Genomic DNA, 12,186 nt, shown 5'->3' with positions numbered 1-12,186 from the left:
GTCAGTTTGGATTTGAGTTTTAACAATAGCTCCCTATGTGAGATTTCCCATCCTATGGATGGGCATTTTGAGAACTACAGTCCTGGATTGCACATAACCAGCGCTCAGCACCTCACATCACTTTTTCAAATACTTGATATAAGGGCCAGTTAAAACGCCGTTGTGCAGTGCCTCTTTAGAAGCGTTTTGTTCTCCAAGGTTGAAGCATGCTGGTCTGGTTGGGTCTTGAACCCCAAATACAGCTTTTGTGTTTTAAAAATGAATGGTAAGATGGAATCTGAGTCATAATTTTGTGTACCTGGTTTTGTAGAAATTAGGGCTATGAATCAGTTTTTAAAATAAAACTAATTACTTGCACAGATAATTAATTGACTTTGAAAAAGTAATGGTGTTTTTTTGTCACAACTGTAAACAAACAGAATATTTATTAGTTAATAAAACACAGTTGTGTTCTTTCATGTCATATTAAAGTCATTAAGCATTAAGCATCCAAATTGACAAAAAAGTCACTATACATTTGTAGCAGCATCTGAAGAAATTTTCATTGCTGACTGAATAAAATCCAGAGTAACTAAGTGTAAGTTGGATTTCCCGCGAGGACGTGTGGGTGCTCATTGGTGGTTTCCGCATTCTCCAAAGCTCGCTTTACGTTCAGCCAGAAGGCCCCAGCGTGTTGACTGGCCTGCTGCCAGCTCAGGTACGTGCGTCCCTTCACCAGACTTCTAATCCTGTAGTATGGAGACAGCTGGTGGGCAGGGATGTCCTGCAGAAATACCAATATCAGGACGTCCTCATGCTCATCAAACAGACGGAAGCTACAGTTGCCACAGACAGGATGGACACTCCGTTTAGAAAGCAGTTAGATAAGAGCATTACATCTACAGTGAACAGGCGACATCCCCACCTGGCCATCTGGATCTCCCTGGAGCACCACTCGCTCTGCAGGTAGTGCTGGCTGATCAGGCAAATGGTCTTCCTGCTGCCGTAGATGGCGTCTGTAATGTTTTCTATGATGGGCTTACCTGTGGACAAGCAGTCACCCTCAGAAATGATTCATAAATCTCAACTCAGATTAACAGCACAGAACATCTTTGACCTACAGGGAGTGCTTGTACCTGGCTCAAAGTCTCTGTGGTGCAGACAGAGTTTCCAGCCCTGTTGTCCCTCCAATATCGGAAGGAGCTCTCTGTAAACCCACTCCTCATCGTGGACATTGTAAGAGACAAATGCATCATATTGTTGGGGAGGTTTTCTCTTCCTCCTCTTCTTATCGTAGAGAAAAGCCAGGAAGAGGTAGTAGGCGTACACTAAGTGCCACCTCAGGAAGTGGTATATGAAGGAAGCAAGGACAGTGAGCACAACAAGACAAGAGCTTGAAAGAAAGTAGAAGAAGCTAACGTCCACCCAACAGGAGTGGATGTCAAAGTCTAGGAACTTGTTTCCCTGTTGGCTGACAGGAAAAGCACAAGTATACTGGTGGGCATTAACAACCTGTGTGTAGGTGTTGGTCAGTACCCACTGGTTAAAACCCAAATTAGAGCATTCGCACGTTAAAGGATTGTCAGTCAGGTCCAGATATTTTAAAGCAGGAAGAGACTGGAAGATGGTCTCATTGATGATGGACAACATGTTTTTACTGAGTTTGAGCCAGCTGAGTGCTGGCAGGTTCGCTTGAGCCAGAAAATCCAATGACCTGAATCCATTGTTGCTGAGGTCGAGCGCCTTCAGATTTGGGATTGGCCAGAAAACTTCTGGGTCTAATACTGACAAATCACTGTTTATTATCTGAAGACCCTTCAGCTGGGCAGTGTATTTAAAAGTGTCAGGGTGCAACGACTTCTTGAAGAATTTCTCAGTCATGAGGTACTCTAAAGATTTCAGACCCTTTAGTAAATCTGGTGACATTTCTATATAAAAGCTGTCATATGCTTTGATGATAAGCGTCTTTAAGTTGGGTAAATTTGAGAAAGGTGGTTCGTTGATTTGTGGAGAACCCTCCTGGTTCCATGTAAGATGCAGTGTCAGATTTTCTAAGTGTGAGAGGTCCCTGAAATGCGTTGTTTCACAATTATCTAGTGAAAGACTAAGAGTTTGGAGACTATTGAGTCCTTCAAAAGCCCCATCAGACACAGTGTAATATCTGTCTGATTCTAAATCCAGAACAGCAAGGGAGGACAGATTCCTAAAATCTCCTGGTTGGAGCCGCAAAAAAATGTTATTGTGCAAATTTAAAGATTTAAGGTTCTGCAGATTAACTTTAAAAGTATTGTCAAAAGTAAAAACGGCATTTTCTCCAATGTCAAGGACGTTCAAATTGTTCAGATTTTGAAAAACACATCCTTGAAGATACGAAATGCGATTTTGTTTGAGATTAAGGCTTGTTAATCTTGTCAAATTCTGGAAGTCCAGGCAATTGAGCTCACTGATAAAGTTGTTGTGGAGATCCAGGACTTCCAGTGTGACGAGTCCTCTGAGTGCAAGTGGCAGTTTAAACAAATTGTTATTGTCCAAAGTGAGACACCTGAGCTGTGTTACTGATCTGAGTGAATTCTCAGAGAGCTCAGACAGGCCATTAGCAGGTAAAGTGAGCTCAGTGAGCTGAGAACAAGACCGTAACAAGTCGTCGTCTAAAATGCCAAGTTTGCTGTTAGTCAAATCAAGGGTTCTTAAAGAAGGAATTTGGCAGGCAATGTCTACGAGGCCTTGATCTATGTATTCTTTGATGAACAGCAGCGACAGATATTGTAGGGATTCTGCAGTCTGCAGAATAACTTTGTATGTATCAAAGCTAATATAGACTCCACTAAAGAACAACCTGCTCAGGCTCCTTAGATAGGTCTTGTTGGACACATCCCACTCAATATCGTAACTACACTTGGAAAAGTCCAGAGACTGCAGGTGAGGAAAGACGTCTTTTGTAATGCTGAACTTTGTCAGCGGGTTCATACTTAGTTGGAGTAAAATGAGGTTTGAGACATTAAAATGCAGTTCATCTGTTTCAAAAGAGGTGAATCTGTTATATCCAAGGAACAATTCCTGTAAAGTTGGTAGCTTCAGGATCGGAGCAATATCTGACATCTGATGAAGCTGGTTAGCACCCAGCATCACCATCTTTATGCTGACAAGGGACTGAAAGGCCCGAGAGGAGATGGTTGAGATATGGTTGTTGTACAATGACAGCATTAGCAATTTGGACAGTCCCTGAAACATGTTGTCTGTCAGAGTTGTAAGTTCATTTTCATCCAGGATGAGAACCGCTAACTCAGCCGAGTCTGCGAAAGCTCGATCGTCAATATGTGAAATTACATTATTTTGACACAGTACAGATTTGACCTTTGACAAACCTCTTAAGTCTGTCCTGGTGATCTTCGAAATGTGATTTGAGCTGATGTCTAGTGATGTTGCATTTCTGGGAATGTCATCTGGAATAATAGTGAGTTCATTACCCTGACAAGTGATCCACGTGACATCTGCATTTTCCGTGAAGACAATTGTGCAATTTTTAAGTGTAAAGGCCTGTAAGAGATCGTGATGAAGCAGACAAGACAGAAGTGAGAAGAGGAACAAAAGTAAACTTCCTATCCCTTGCATGTTGACTGGGTCAGTGCTGTTGTCTTTCTTCCGTAACCTGGAGGTGGATATTATGATATTATGGGTTAAACTGTGGTTTATATTTGCAGTACCGAGTCTAATATCTTCATGACATAGATTAGATGCCTCAGAATTTGGTAAACAATTTTGGTTTGTATTATTAGACCGTTTTATAGAGCCGTTGTTACCACAAAATAATAAATGAAAGTATCTATTAGCTTCATTAAGTTGCTCACAGACATTTACCCAAACGCTGTGCATATACTTGTAATTTAACTATGTCTCTCAATACTTCAGCATGTTTTTCAGAAGGAAATGTTCTCCTTTTACTCTACCACATTTCATAACACAACTTTCTTATTACTGTTTGAAATTAATATATTTTGAACATAAAAATGTGCATTCTTATGCACCTATGCGTAACTCCTACAAAGACTTTATATAAATACATAAAAAGTAGTATATTTTACTGATCATATCCTATTTGCTGTTTTTAATTAAGAATGAACATAAAAGAGTTTTACCTTTAGTTCTGTATTACTCTACATGTCATGACATACTGCTAGTATTTGTTTTCACCACCAACCACCAACATCTTCCCAGTTATTGTCTCACTTATGCTTTACTTTTATGCAGACAAACTTACCCGTCTTTTCCGAGCCAAAGTTGTGTCACTATGATGAAAGACTCCAAAGCCAAATAAAAATGTATTTCCACTCATCTTTACTATCGTGACAATCGTAAAGATATGGGGAAAGAGGTTTGAAAATGAAAAGAGGAAGAGCATTTCTCTCAAACTTTTGTAAAAAGAGGAAGTTACAACAACATATTCATCCAATTTAACTATCACCATCACAACAAGGGCCAACTTTTACACTTAGTGATGGCACAATTTACTATACGGCATCTATCCAGCATTTTAGATGGTGCCCACAGCTTCTGATTAGCTTTGCTGCAACATCTAATCACTACAATATATTATAGAAATAGTATCAACCAATGAAACGGTTTATTAGTTGGGTTTATGTATCTTTAAGAGATAGTGATGGGTGAGTAATGGAGACAAAGTACACTGTAAAATCCAGTTGTAATCCTGACTTATATTATTTAGTTAACGTTACTCAGTTATTAACAATACGCACTTCTTACTAGGTTTTTAGAGGAAATAAACGTTAGAGGAAATAAACCCATTTACTTGTTGTATTTGAGTGAAGTTAACTTAAAACAATCAAGTATAGTAGCCACAATTAGGCCAGGTCTGCTCAAAGGTATTTTTAAGCTTTTATTTTTATTTTTTTACAAATAGGACAGATAATGTGGACAGTGTTGGTGTGAACACGTTCACATGTGGTGGGATGCTCATTCTTTTTTTTTCTTTTACTTTTAAGTGGTCTGATGACTCCCAGCCAATCCCAGGGCTGTACATTGTTCATAGGTAAACCATTCATTAGGACATTTGCTCCAGCAACTGCTTTGTTTGTTCCCTCTGTGAGCTTGAAGCCTTAAAAGATGCCAAAATAACACAGTTTACACCACAGAACTTTATATTTAAAAAAGAGAAAATGCATCTTAACCATGACAGCAGTCCTCAGCGTCTCTCTCTCTCCTCCTTCTTTTTTCTCCCTTTATTTATTCATAATTTTTGGTGAAACGCAGAGGAGGACCAAATGAGGGAGCAGCTGAAGTGTTCCCCTTCAAAGGCGGTGGTCTTCAGACATCGTGGTGGGAACTACTGGCAACTGACCGATGCTGGTGTCCGTGGTCTCTGAACAGGTATGTAGAGACCGAGGGGGGAGGGGATTAATGAAAAGGCAGTGACTTAAAAATGCTGTAATATTCCAGCGGAAGCTGACTTTCGGCTGATTTTTTGTTTTTACTGTAAATTATGTTTGCTATTATAGTTATCTTATAAACGTCATTTTAAGTATTTAATGCAAAATTATATTTAATGTTTAACAAAATTAATTTTGTTAAACAAACTATGGTAATCAATAGGTACATTGCTGCCAGCGTCATAGTTAAGTTAAATAGTCTGATGTAATTTTGCTGGAAATCACACTTTGTCCTTTATGGCTTTAGAATTTGTGCAGAAGACAGAATTTTTTTATCTTGTGCCTTTGTTTCAGGCAATGCAAGACTTTGCATTAGGTGTTTTACATATCTAGTCTTGAAGGTTGATGTGTCAGACACAGCAGAGCAAATGAGCGAATTCGGATCCCAAGAGAATTCTTTGGTTTGACTGAAAACAGCAGTCGGAAAAGGTCAGAATTGCCAAATAAATTACATAAAATTAAATAGCCGGGTAAAATATATTCTGAATTTTTCCATATAAGCCATAGTATTGCATGTTTTACCATCTATCATATTACAGCATAGCATTAAAGGACATTATATCTTTACTACTACTGCTGACATGACAAATGGTTCAAACGTTTCATTTAAATAAAATCAGTTTTCTATAGGTTTGTAAAACTATTACTAGCTAAATTAGTATATAGTTAGATAGTTACAGTTACAGTAAATTGTATTTTTATCTAGTATAAACTACATTTAGTGTTTTAATTTGTTTTCTCTTTGCCATCTGGATTGTTCATCTGAGATGACATCAAAGGATATGCTAATATTCATGTTAGTGCTGTATCTATCAAACATTCAGGCTGAAATATTTTCAACTTTCCTCAAAGTCATAAAAAAATGTTCAAATGAAAAACTGACTTTGCTTTCCTTTTGCTGCTGTGACACTTAGTCTCCCCAAGGGATAATTAAAACCATATTTTTTTCTTATTCATCATTTATAAATATTTGTTTCTATATGTGTTCAATCAGGTGCTGAACTTCCAAGATTGTATAAAGGATATCTATTCTCCATCATCATGGATACCTCCCCAAATGTTTCTACATGTGGATGTTGTCCAATCAGAATGCACAATTCCAGGGTAGGCTGGGCTTCTAGGTGCCCTCAGTAACATAGAACCCAATTGGGGGAGATGGAATCAAACGTCAACCTCAATCTGACTTCAACAAGCAACCCCCACAAACTCACTCAGACCTCAAAATTGCCTGAAGGGCCCAAAAAGGGTGATGGGAAACCTGGGGTGAAAGGAACTAACCCAGTGAAAACTCTGATGTCATCAGGAGAAAAAGATGATCCATCACAGCAAAAGAGCAAAATCCAAGCCTTGTCTCGTTCACCAATAGCTGAAACACCGATGAACAGTCAGGGCGAACAAAGACTGAAATCCACAAAACTCAGACATACCCCAGCTCTGAGCCCAAAGACACACACACAAAGCAACATTGCAGTGAGTCCAAAGCCACACTGGGTGGAGCAAACAACGATCACTAGCAGCCCTAAAACAACTGAAAGAGTCAAAACACAAATACCAAGAACAGAATCTGCGACCGCCACGAACCCCAAACCAAACAGTGCACAGACAAATGAAACAACAAAGTCTACGAACAAATCAACAACAAATCTAAAAATGCAATCAAAAAGAAAAGGAGATGGTGGACGAGACATGAGTCTTGAGAAACAATCACCACAAACACTTCACTTACCAGTAAAACCAAAAATTCAAGTTCAACAAGAAGATGCAAACATTACACTGGCAGCCAAAACGACAAAACCGGTTTCAGCAAACACAGCTATGAGGTCAAATGAACCAGTCAGCCATGACTCAAGTCTGCAGGATTTTGATATTGGTCTAAAATGGCAAAATCAAGGGCTGAAAACGGCACTGCTCAGTGCCAAGAGTCTTCAGCAGAGTTCTCTAAGTCCCAAACCATCAGAGAAGCAGAACAAAGCTACCAGATCAGCCTCCAGGGAGAATCTCCATAGTAAAGACTTAAATGCTGGTTTTGGGTCCAAAACAAGTTTCAAATCCAGTTCAAACTCCAAGGCAATGACGGTGAACAAGGACAGCCTGGATTCTCAATCTGGAACTGATTCAAAAGCCTGTCCTGGCTCTAAAACTACAATAGGGTCCAGAGATAGTCTTGATTCTAAAAGTAGTTCTGCTTCCAAAACCAGTTTGGGGTCAAAGGATAGCCTGGACTCTAAAACTAGCTCTAATTCCACAGCTAGAACTGATTCTAAACATGGGATGGGTTCCAAAGATAGTCTCAATTCTAAAACTGCCGCTAAGATTAAAGCTGACAAAACCAGACTGGATTCTAAGACACTTGTGGTTTATAAATCTAGCACGTCAAAGGATAACCTTGATCATAAAAGTCCTTTAGCTAGTTTCAATCTCCTGCCTGGCTCTAATCTCGGCTTAACTTCTGATGTTCTTTCCAATTCCAAATGTAGTCCCACCCATTCAACTTCCAAACCTGCTCTGATAGGCTCTGGCTCCAATGTGGAACCTGTTGGATTATCCTCTAGGACTGGTCTCTCAGGAAGCAATGACAACATACTCAAGGCTACAGGTTCCAGTGCTAAACCCAGCCCAGATCCTAGAGAACCAGATTCCTATAAGTCTGGACCAGTTCAATCCAGTTCCAAGTCATCTCTGGCAGATTTGTCTTCGTCTTTGGAGCTCTCTTCTAGACCCAGCTCAGCAAGTAAAAGTCCTGGGTCTGGTCCTGTTAAAAGTCTTAGGTGTAGTCTATCTGGATCAAGCAGTGAGGGCCTGAGAAGTCCTGGTTCTGCTCCAGGTAAATATCTGCACACAGTTAAAATGTAGCAGTGTTCCATAACTGACACATGCTGATTTTCAGCTAAGGATAACTTGGGTAATATTTATTCTAAAAATATTATCTTAACTCCGACTTCCTAATTTTTCCAGGGGAATTAAACTAAATTTCATGGTGAATTTGGTGGATGGCATTTTCTCCAAAGTATCGAAGTAGATTTTTTTTAATGGGGCAGCTGTAGCTCAGTTGGTAAAGGCAGTTATCCACGGACCACAGGGTCCGTGGTTTGATCCCTGGCCCTGGCTATATGTCGAAGTGTCTCTGGGCAAGTCACTGAACCCCTAACAGCCCATTCCCCTCCCCAGCTGTGCAGTGCTGGTCCAAGCCCAGTAGAAATTGGTCAGGGTTACGCCAGGAAGGGTATCTGACATAAAAACTGTGCCAAATCAACATGCGGACAATGATCCGCTCTGGCGACCCTGAACTCACGGGATAAGCCAAAAGGACAAAAATAAAAAAAAAATACAAGTAGATTTTACTTAGTGTACCTCAAGTTTTAAAGAAGGGAACATTTATCAGGCAGGAAGGATTTAATAAATGGCACTACTGAGTTGCGTTATTGGAAATTAGAATACCATGCTTTGGGGAACAAAATTTGGATTACAGATGTTTTTAAATTACACTTTTTACTTGCCAGTCATATGTTTGCTATTGTTGGTTTTTTGTTTGTAGGTCCATGTGTAATTTCAGGCTCTCTAGTTCCTCTGGCCACCTCCAGCCCCAAAACGAGAACCACCCTTACTACAAAGGGAGAGTGTACATCAGAGCCTGCAGCAGCTGTTGCTGTGGAAACAACCCCCAGCAACACATCTCATAAAATTGGCCTGACCCGGGGTCTTACCTTTGACTCAATCACTAAGACACAACCTGCCATCGAGGAAGAACATTTGAAATTACCTGAGACTAAAATGAAAGCTTTAGGACTGGACACATCCCAGAAAACCGTGCAAGGTGTCTATGTGTCTGAGAAAGCAGGGTGGTCACCAGGAGATACCAGGAGGGGAACAGGCACATCATTGAGAAAACCAGGTCAACAGAGAGATGCGAGTGCTATTACCACTGGTAGCAACATCCCATTGCTAAAGCCAGTTGGAGTAGAAGGCAAGAAAGGAGAGAAGAAGAAGCAGGAGAGGGGTAAAGAAGGGGATGGTGTGGTGTGTTCTTCGCTGCCCCTCCATCCTCGTCCTCATTCAGTGAGCAATAAGAGAGTCAGGGAAAAAGCGACCATGACGGACACCAGCGAGAGGATTCGAATTCATAGAGAGGTGGGCGTGCAGGTGGAGGTACAGGTGGTCGAGCGCTCGGCTTCGACAAGCCCCAGCCTCCACCTGGAGGCTCCCAGCTCCTCCATGATTTGCTCTCCCAGTTGTAAGTCAGGTGGTCTAATGTCGCCAACAGTTCCCCCACTGACCTGCATGTCCCCTGGTCAGCCACCTTACCAGCATGTCTGCACGATCGACATCGAGCTGCGCAGCCAGTCAACACTTCCCTCTGCTGACAAGGCGAGTTCCCTCCCTGCCTGTCTCTGTACAAACAAGAGCACTGAGAGCATCTGGAAGCTTGAGGGGGAAGAGCAGGTAAAAAGAGATAACAAAGATGTAAGAGAACCAAAGAAAGAGAAGGAGCAGGTGAAGCCAAAGGACGTGGTATGGGATGAACAGGGGTTGACATGGGAGGTATACGGAGCCACGGTGGACCTGGAGTCTCTGGGGACAGCCATTCAGTCCCACCTGGAGTCCAAGATTCGGGAGCAGGAGAAGCGCATCAGGACTCTGAGGAAGTCCATGTGCTTTGACAGCAGCCTTAGAGCATATAAGATGAAGAAGAGGAGGAAGAGGAGAGGAGGGATTCTGGGATGCTGCAGAAAGGCGCCTGCTGTGTCAGAATGAGATAAGCCCAGAAGGATCGGTCTACACTATAGGGACATTATAATTCCACAAAAAGTATTATTCGTACATATTTAAATTAAGTAATAATACGTGTATATCAACCACTGTGCACTGTGTACTTCCTCCTGTCTTGGGAACAGCAGTGTTTCAGTTTCAAGTTGAGTTTTAAGCAGCACTGGTTGTTGAAGTGGAGCCGAGTCGACAGCCGCCCTCTTCTCTTCACTGGCGGTAAATATTTCATCCAAAGCAAGAAGCACAAAGCACAAAGCACAAAGCACTCAAGCACTCGAAAATGCAGAAAGCCGTGAAAGGGTGGAACTGTTTTCTTCACAGCATGTCTCTTTACTTCCTTTATGTTTAATTACCTTTGCCTTGTTCCATTTTATCTGTTTTGTCCTGTCCTTTCATGACTCTTTATTTTCTGTCCTTTTTTTCATTTTCATTTTTAAATTTTTCTGCTCCCTACCTGTTTTCTGTTATCTTTTTTACACGTCTTTTCCTTTTTGGACTTTTCTTTTCTGTGTTTTATTAGTTTTTTTCCTGGTGCATCTTTTCTTATATTGTCTTTCCTTTTACTATCTTTTTTATTCACACTATTTTTTTTTTTTGCCTTTGTTTTTTTTAATTTTCTTTGGGTTTCTTTCCCTTGTCCCTTTCCAGGTCACCACACCAATGTCATTGAACGTTAATCACTGCAGTGGCTGAAAACTTCTTCTGCTGTGTGACGGCACACAACACATACACAACACAAAAAAAAAATCTTTTTCTTTGCTTTATGACATTTCAACAAAAATCATGTTTGAGAATGAACTCTTACCTCATTTCTTCCTTTTCTGTCATCTCTTTATGATCATTCTTCTCCACTTTCTTTCTCTTCCTCCTGTAGTTGAGTCATGTTGTTGAAGCACTAGATCGCTTCTCTGAATTATTCAGAGACATTAAAGTCATTCTTGTGTTAACATTCTGTACGCCATGTTTTATTAACTCTGCACTCAAATAGATATTATGTATAAATCATTTCCACTCAAATATTGATGGGGAAGCTTCAGCTGACCTGCACCCACTGGAAGCAACTAACTTGGGGTTCATAGGGTCATGTAATAGAAGGAGCCAGGAATTAACTCACCAACCCCACGATAGGTGGACGACTGCTCTAGCGTCTGAGACCCAGTCACTAAAATTTTTGCATGTTTTCAAGAAGACCAATTAAACTTTTTGTGTGCGGAGCTTAGTTTTATCCCCATCATATAACAATAACTGCAAAAAACAAATAAGTTTCTTTTCATTGCTCAATACGTTTGAGAGTTTATGAATGAATAATTCTAATAAATCACTTCGAGAATTAAGAAAGTTTAAGACATTTAAGACAGAATTTAAGACAGTTAAATCCAAGTGTCATTTTAAAATGTGTTGCTTTGTCAATTTACTCTCACAGGAATCAGAAATTAGCGAATACTATGATATATTAGAAGGAAGTTGAAAGTGATCTTTTAACACTTTTACTTGGCATAATGATGCTTGGCATAATTGAATATCTGACAAAGCATCTTTTGAAAGCGAGATGTTTACATGAAGTTAGTGGAGAATGTTTATAGTGTGAAATTCTACTTTTACTTTTAAGTAAGTGGAGCAGGAGTGTTGTCCTAAAGTAAGCTCCACCATAGCAGGTATTTGGTACCTTTGGTTCCCCACGAAGATCATATTTATTTTCTGAAATGCTAACACCATGTGTTAATACTCTCTAAGCAGGGGTTTGGTATGTCCCAACTTTTACCCTGTTATTAAAACGAAATAAATACATTTTACAGGCATAAATTCAGGAACTAGAGACTGCTTTAAACGTGTTTGACTGTCTCCTGCTTTTATTAAAATTAAAATCCAACTCACGGTCAGCAGTGAGGAGAAGCAGCGTCTACACAGACCCTCACTTGAACCTGGATTGGCGCCAAAAAACCAAACGCACCCTCTCCACTCTCTTCTTCGGCGGACGATGCTGACGTCAGACTTCTCG

The 12,186-nt window shown here is 40.4% G+C and overlaps 2 protein-coding genes and 1 long non-coding RNA gene across 3 annotated transcripts; 1 reads left to right on the top strand and 2 right to left on the bottom strand.

The window, feature by feature from the left end:
- Positions 1-52: 52 nt before the first annotated feature.
- Positions 53-4,566, bottom strand: LOC137136917 (toll-like receptor 13). Its single transcript, XM_067522713.1, has 4 exons — positions 4,238-4,566; positions 1,116-3,628; positions 905-1,022; positions 53-815 (listed from the first exon to the last, which is right to left on the bottom strand). Exons 2-4 carry the CDS (start codon positions 3,589-3,591, stop codon positions 572-574), a joined length of 2,838 nt encoding a protein of 945 aa, XP_067378814.1. The 5' UTR covers positions 3,592-3,628; positions 4,238-4,566; the 3' UTR covers positions 53-571.
- Positions 4,567-4,581: 15 nt separating this feature from the next.
- On the bottom strand, positions 4,582-12,138 carry LOC137136921 (uncharacterized). Its single transcript, XR_010915650.1, has 3 exons — positions 12,063-12,138; positions 10,993-11,095; positions 4,582-5,356 (listed from the first exon to the last, which is right to left on the bottom strand). It is a non-coding gene; the product is annotated as an uncharacterized lncRNA (long non-coding RNA).
- gprin3a (GPRIN family member 3a) lies at positions 6,328-11,161 on the top strand. Its single transcript, XM_067522712.1, has 2 exons — positions 6,328-8,247; positions 8,959-11,161. The coding sequence occupies exons 1-2, from the start codon at positions 6,579-6,581 to the stop codon at positions 10,173-10,175; spliced, it is 2,886 nt and encodes a 961-aa protein (XP_067378813.1). The 5' UTR covers positions 6,328-6,578; the 3' UTR covers positions 10,176-11,161.
- Positions 12,139-12,186: the final 48 nt, after the last annotated feature.

This window comes from Channa argus, chromosome 12, assembly GCF_033026475.1.
Source record: "Channa argus isolate prfri chromosome 12, Channa argus male v1.0, whole genome shotgun sequence".
Lineage (NCBI taxonomy): Eukaryota > Metazoa > Chordata > Actinopteri > Anabantiformes > Channidae > Channa > Channa argus.
This window is presented reverse-complemented; position numbering and strand designations above follow the sequence as displayed.

Excerpts from the sequence above, each read along its gene's own strand:
- LOC137136917 (XM_067522713.1), bottom strand. The coding sequence starts at position 3,591 with ATGCAAGGGATAGGAAGTTTACTTTTGTTCCTCTTCTCACTTCTGTCT. Across the intron at positions 1,023-1,115 it reads CCACAGAGACTTTGAGCCAG|GTAAGCCCATCATAGAAAAC; the intron begins GTACAAGCACTC and ends GCTTGTCCACAG. Across the intron at positions 816-904 it reads AGGGAGATCCAGATGGCCAG|CTTCCGTCTGTTTGATGAGC; the intron begins GTGGGGATGTCG and ends TGGCAACTGTAG.
- gprin3a (XM_067522712.1), top strand. The coding sequence starts at position 6,579 with ATGGAATCAAACGTCAACCTCAATCTGACTTCAACAAGCAACCCCCAC. Across the intron at positions 8,248-8,958 it reads AAGTCCTGGTTCTGCTCCAG|GTCCATGTGTAATTTCAGGC; the intron begins GTAAATATCTGC and ends TTTTGTTTGTAG.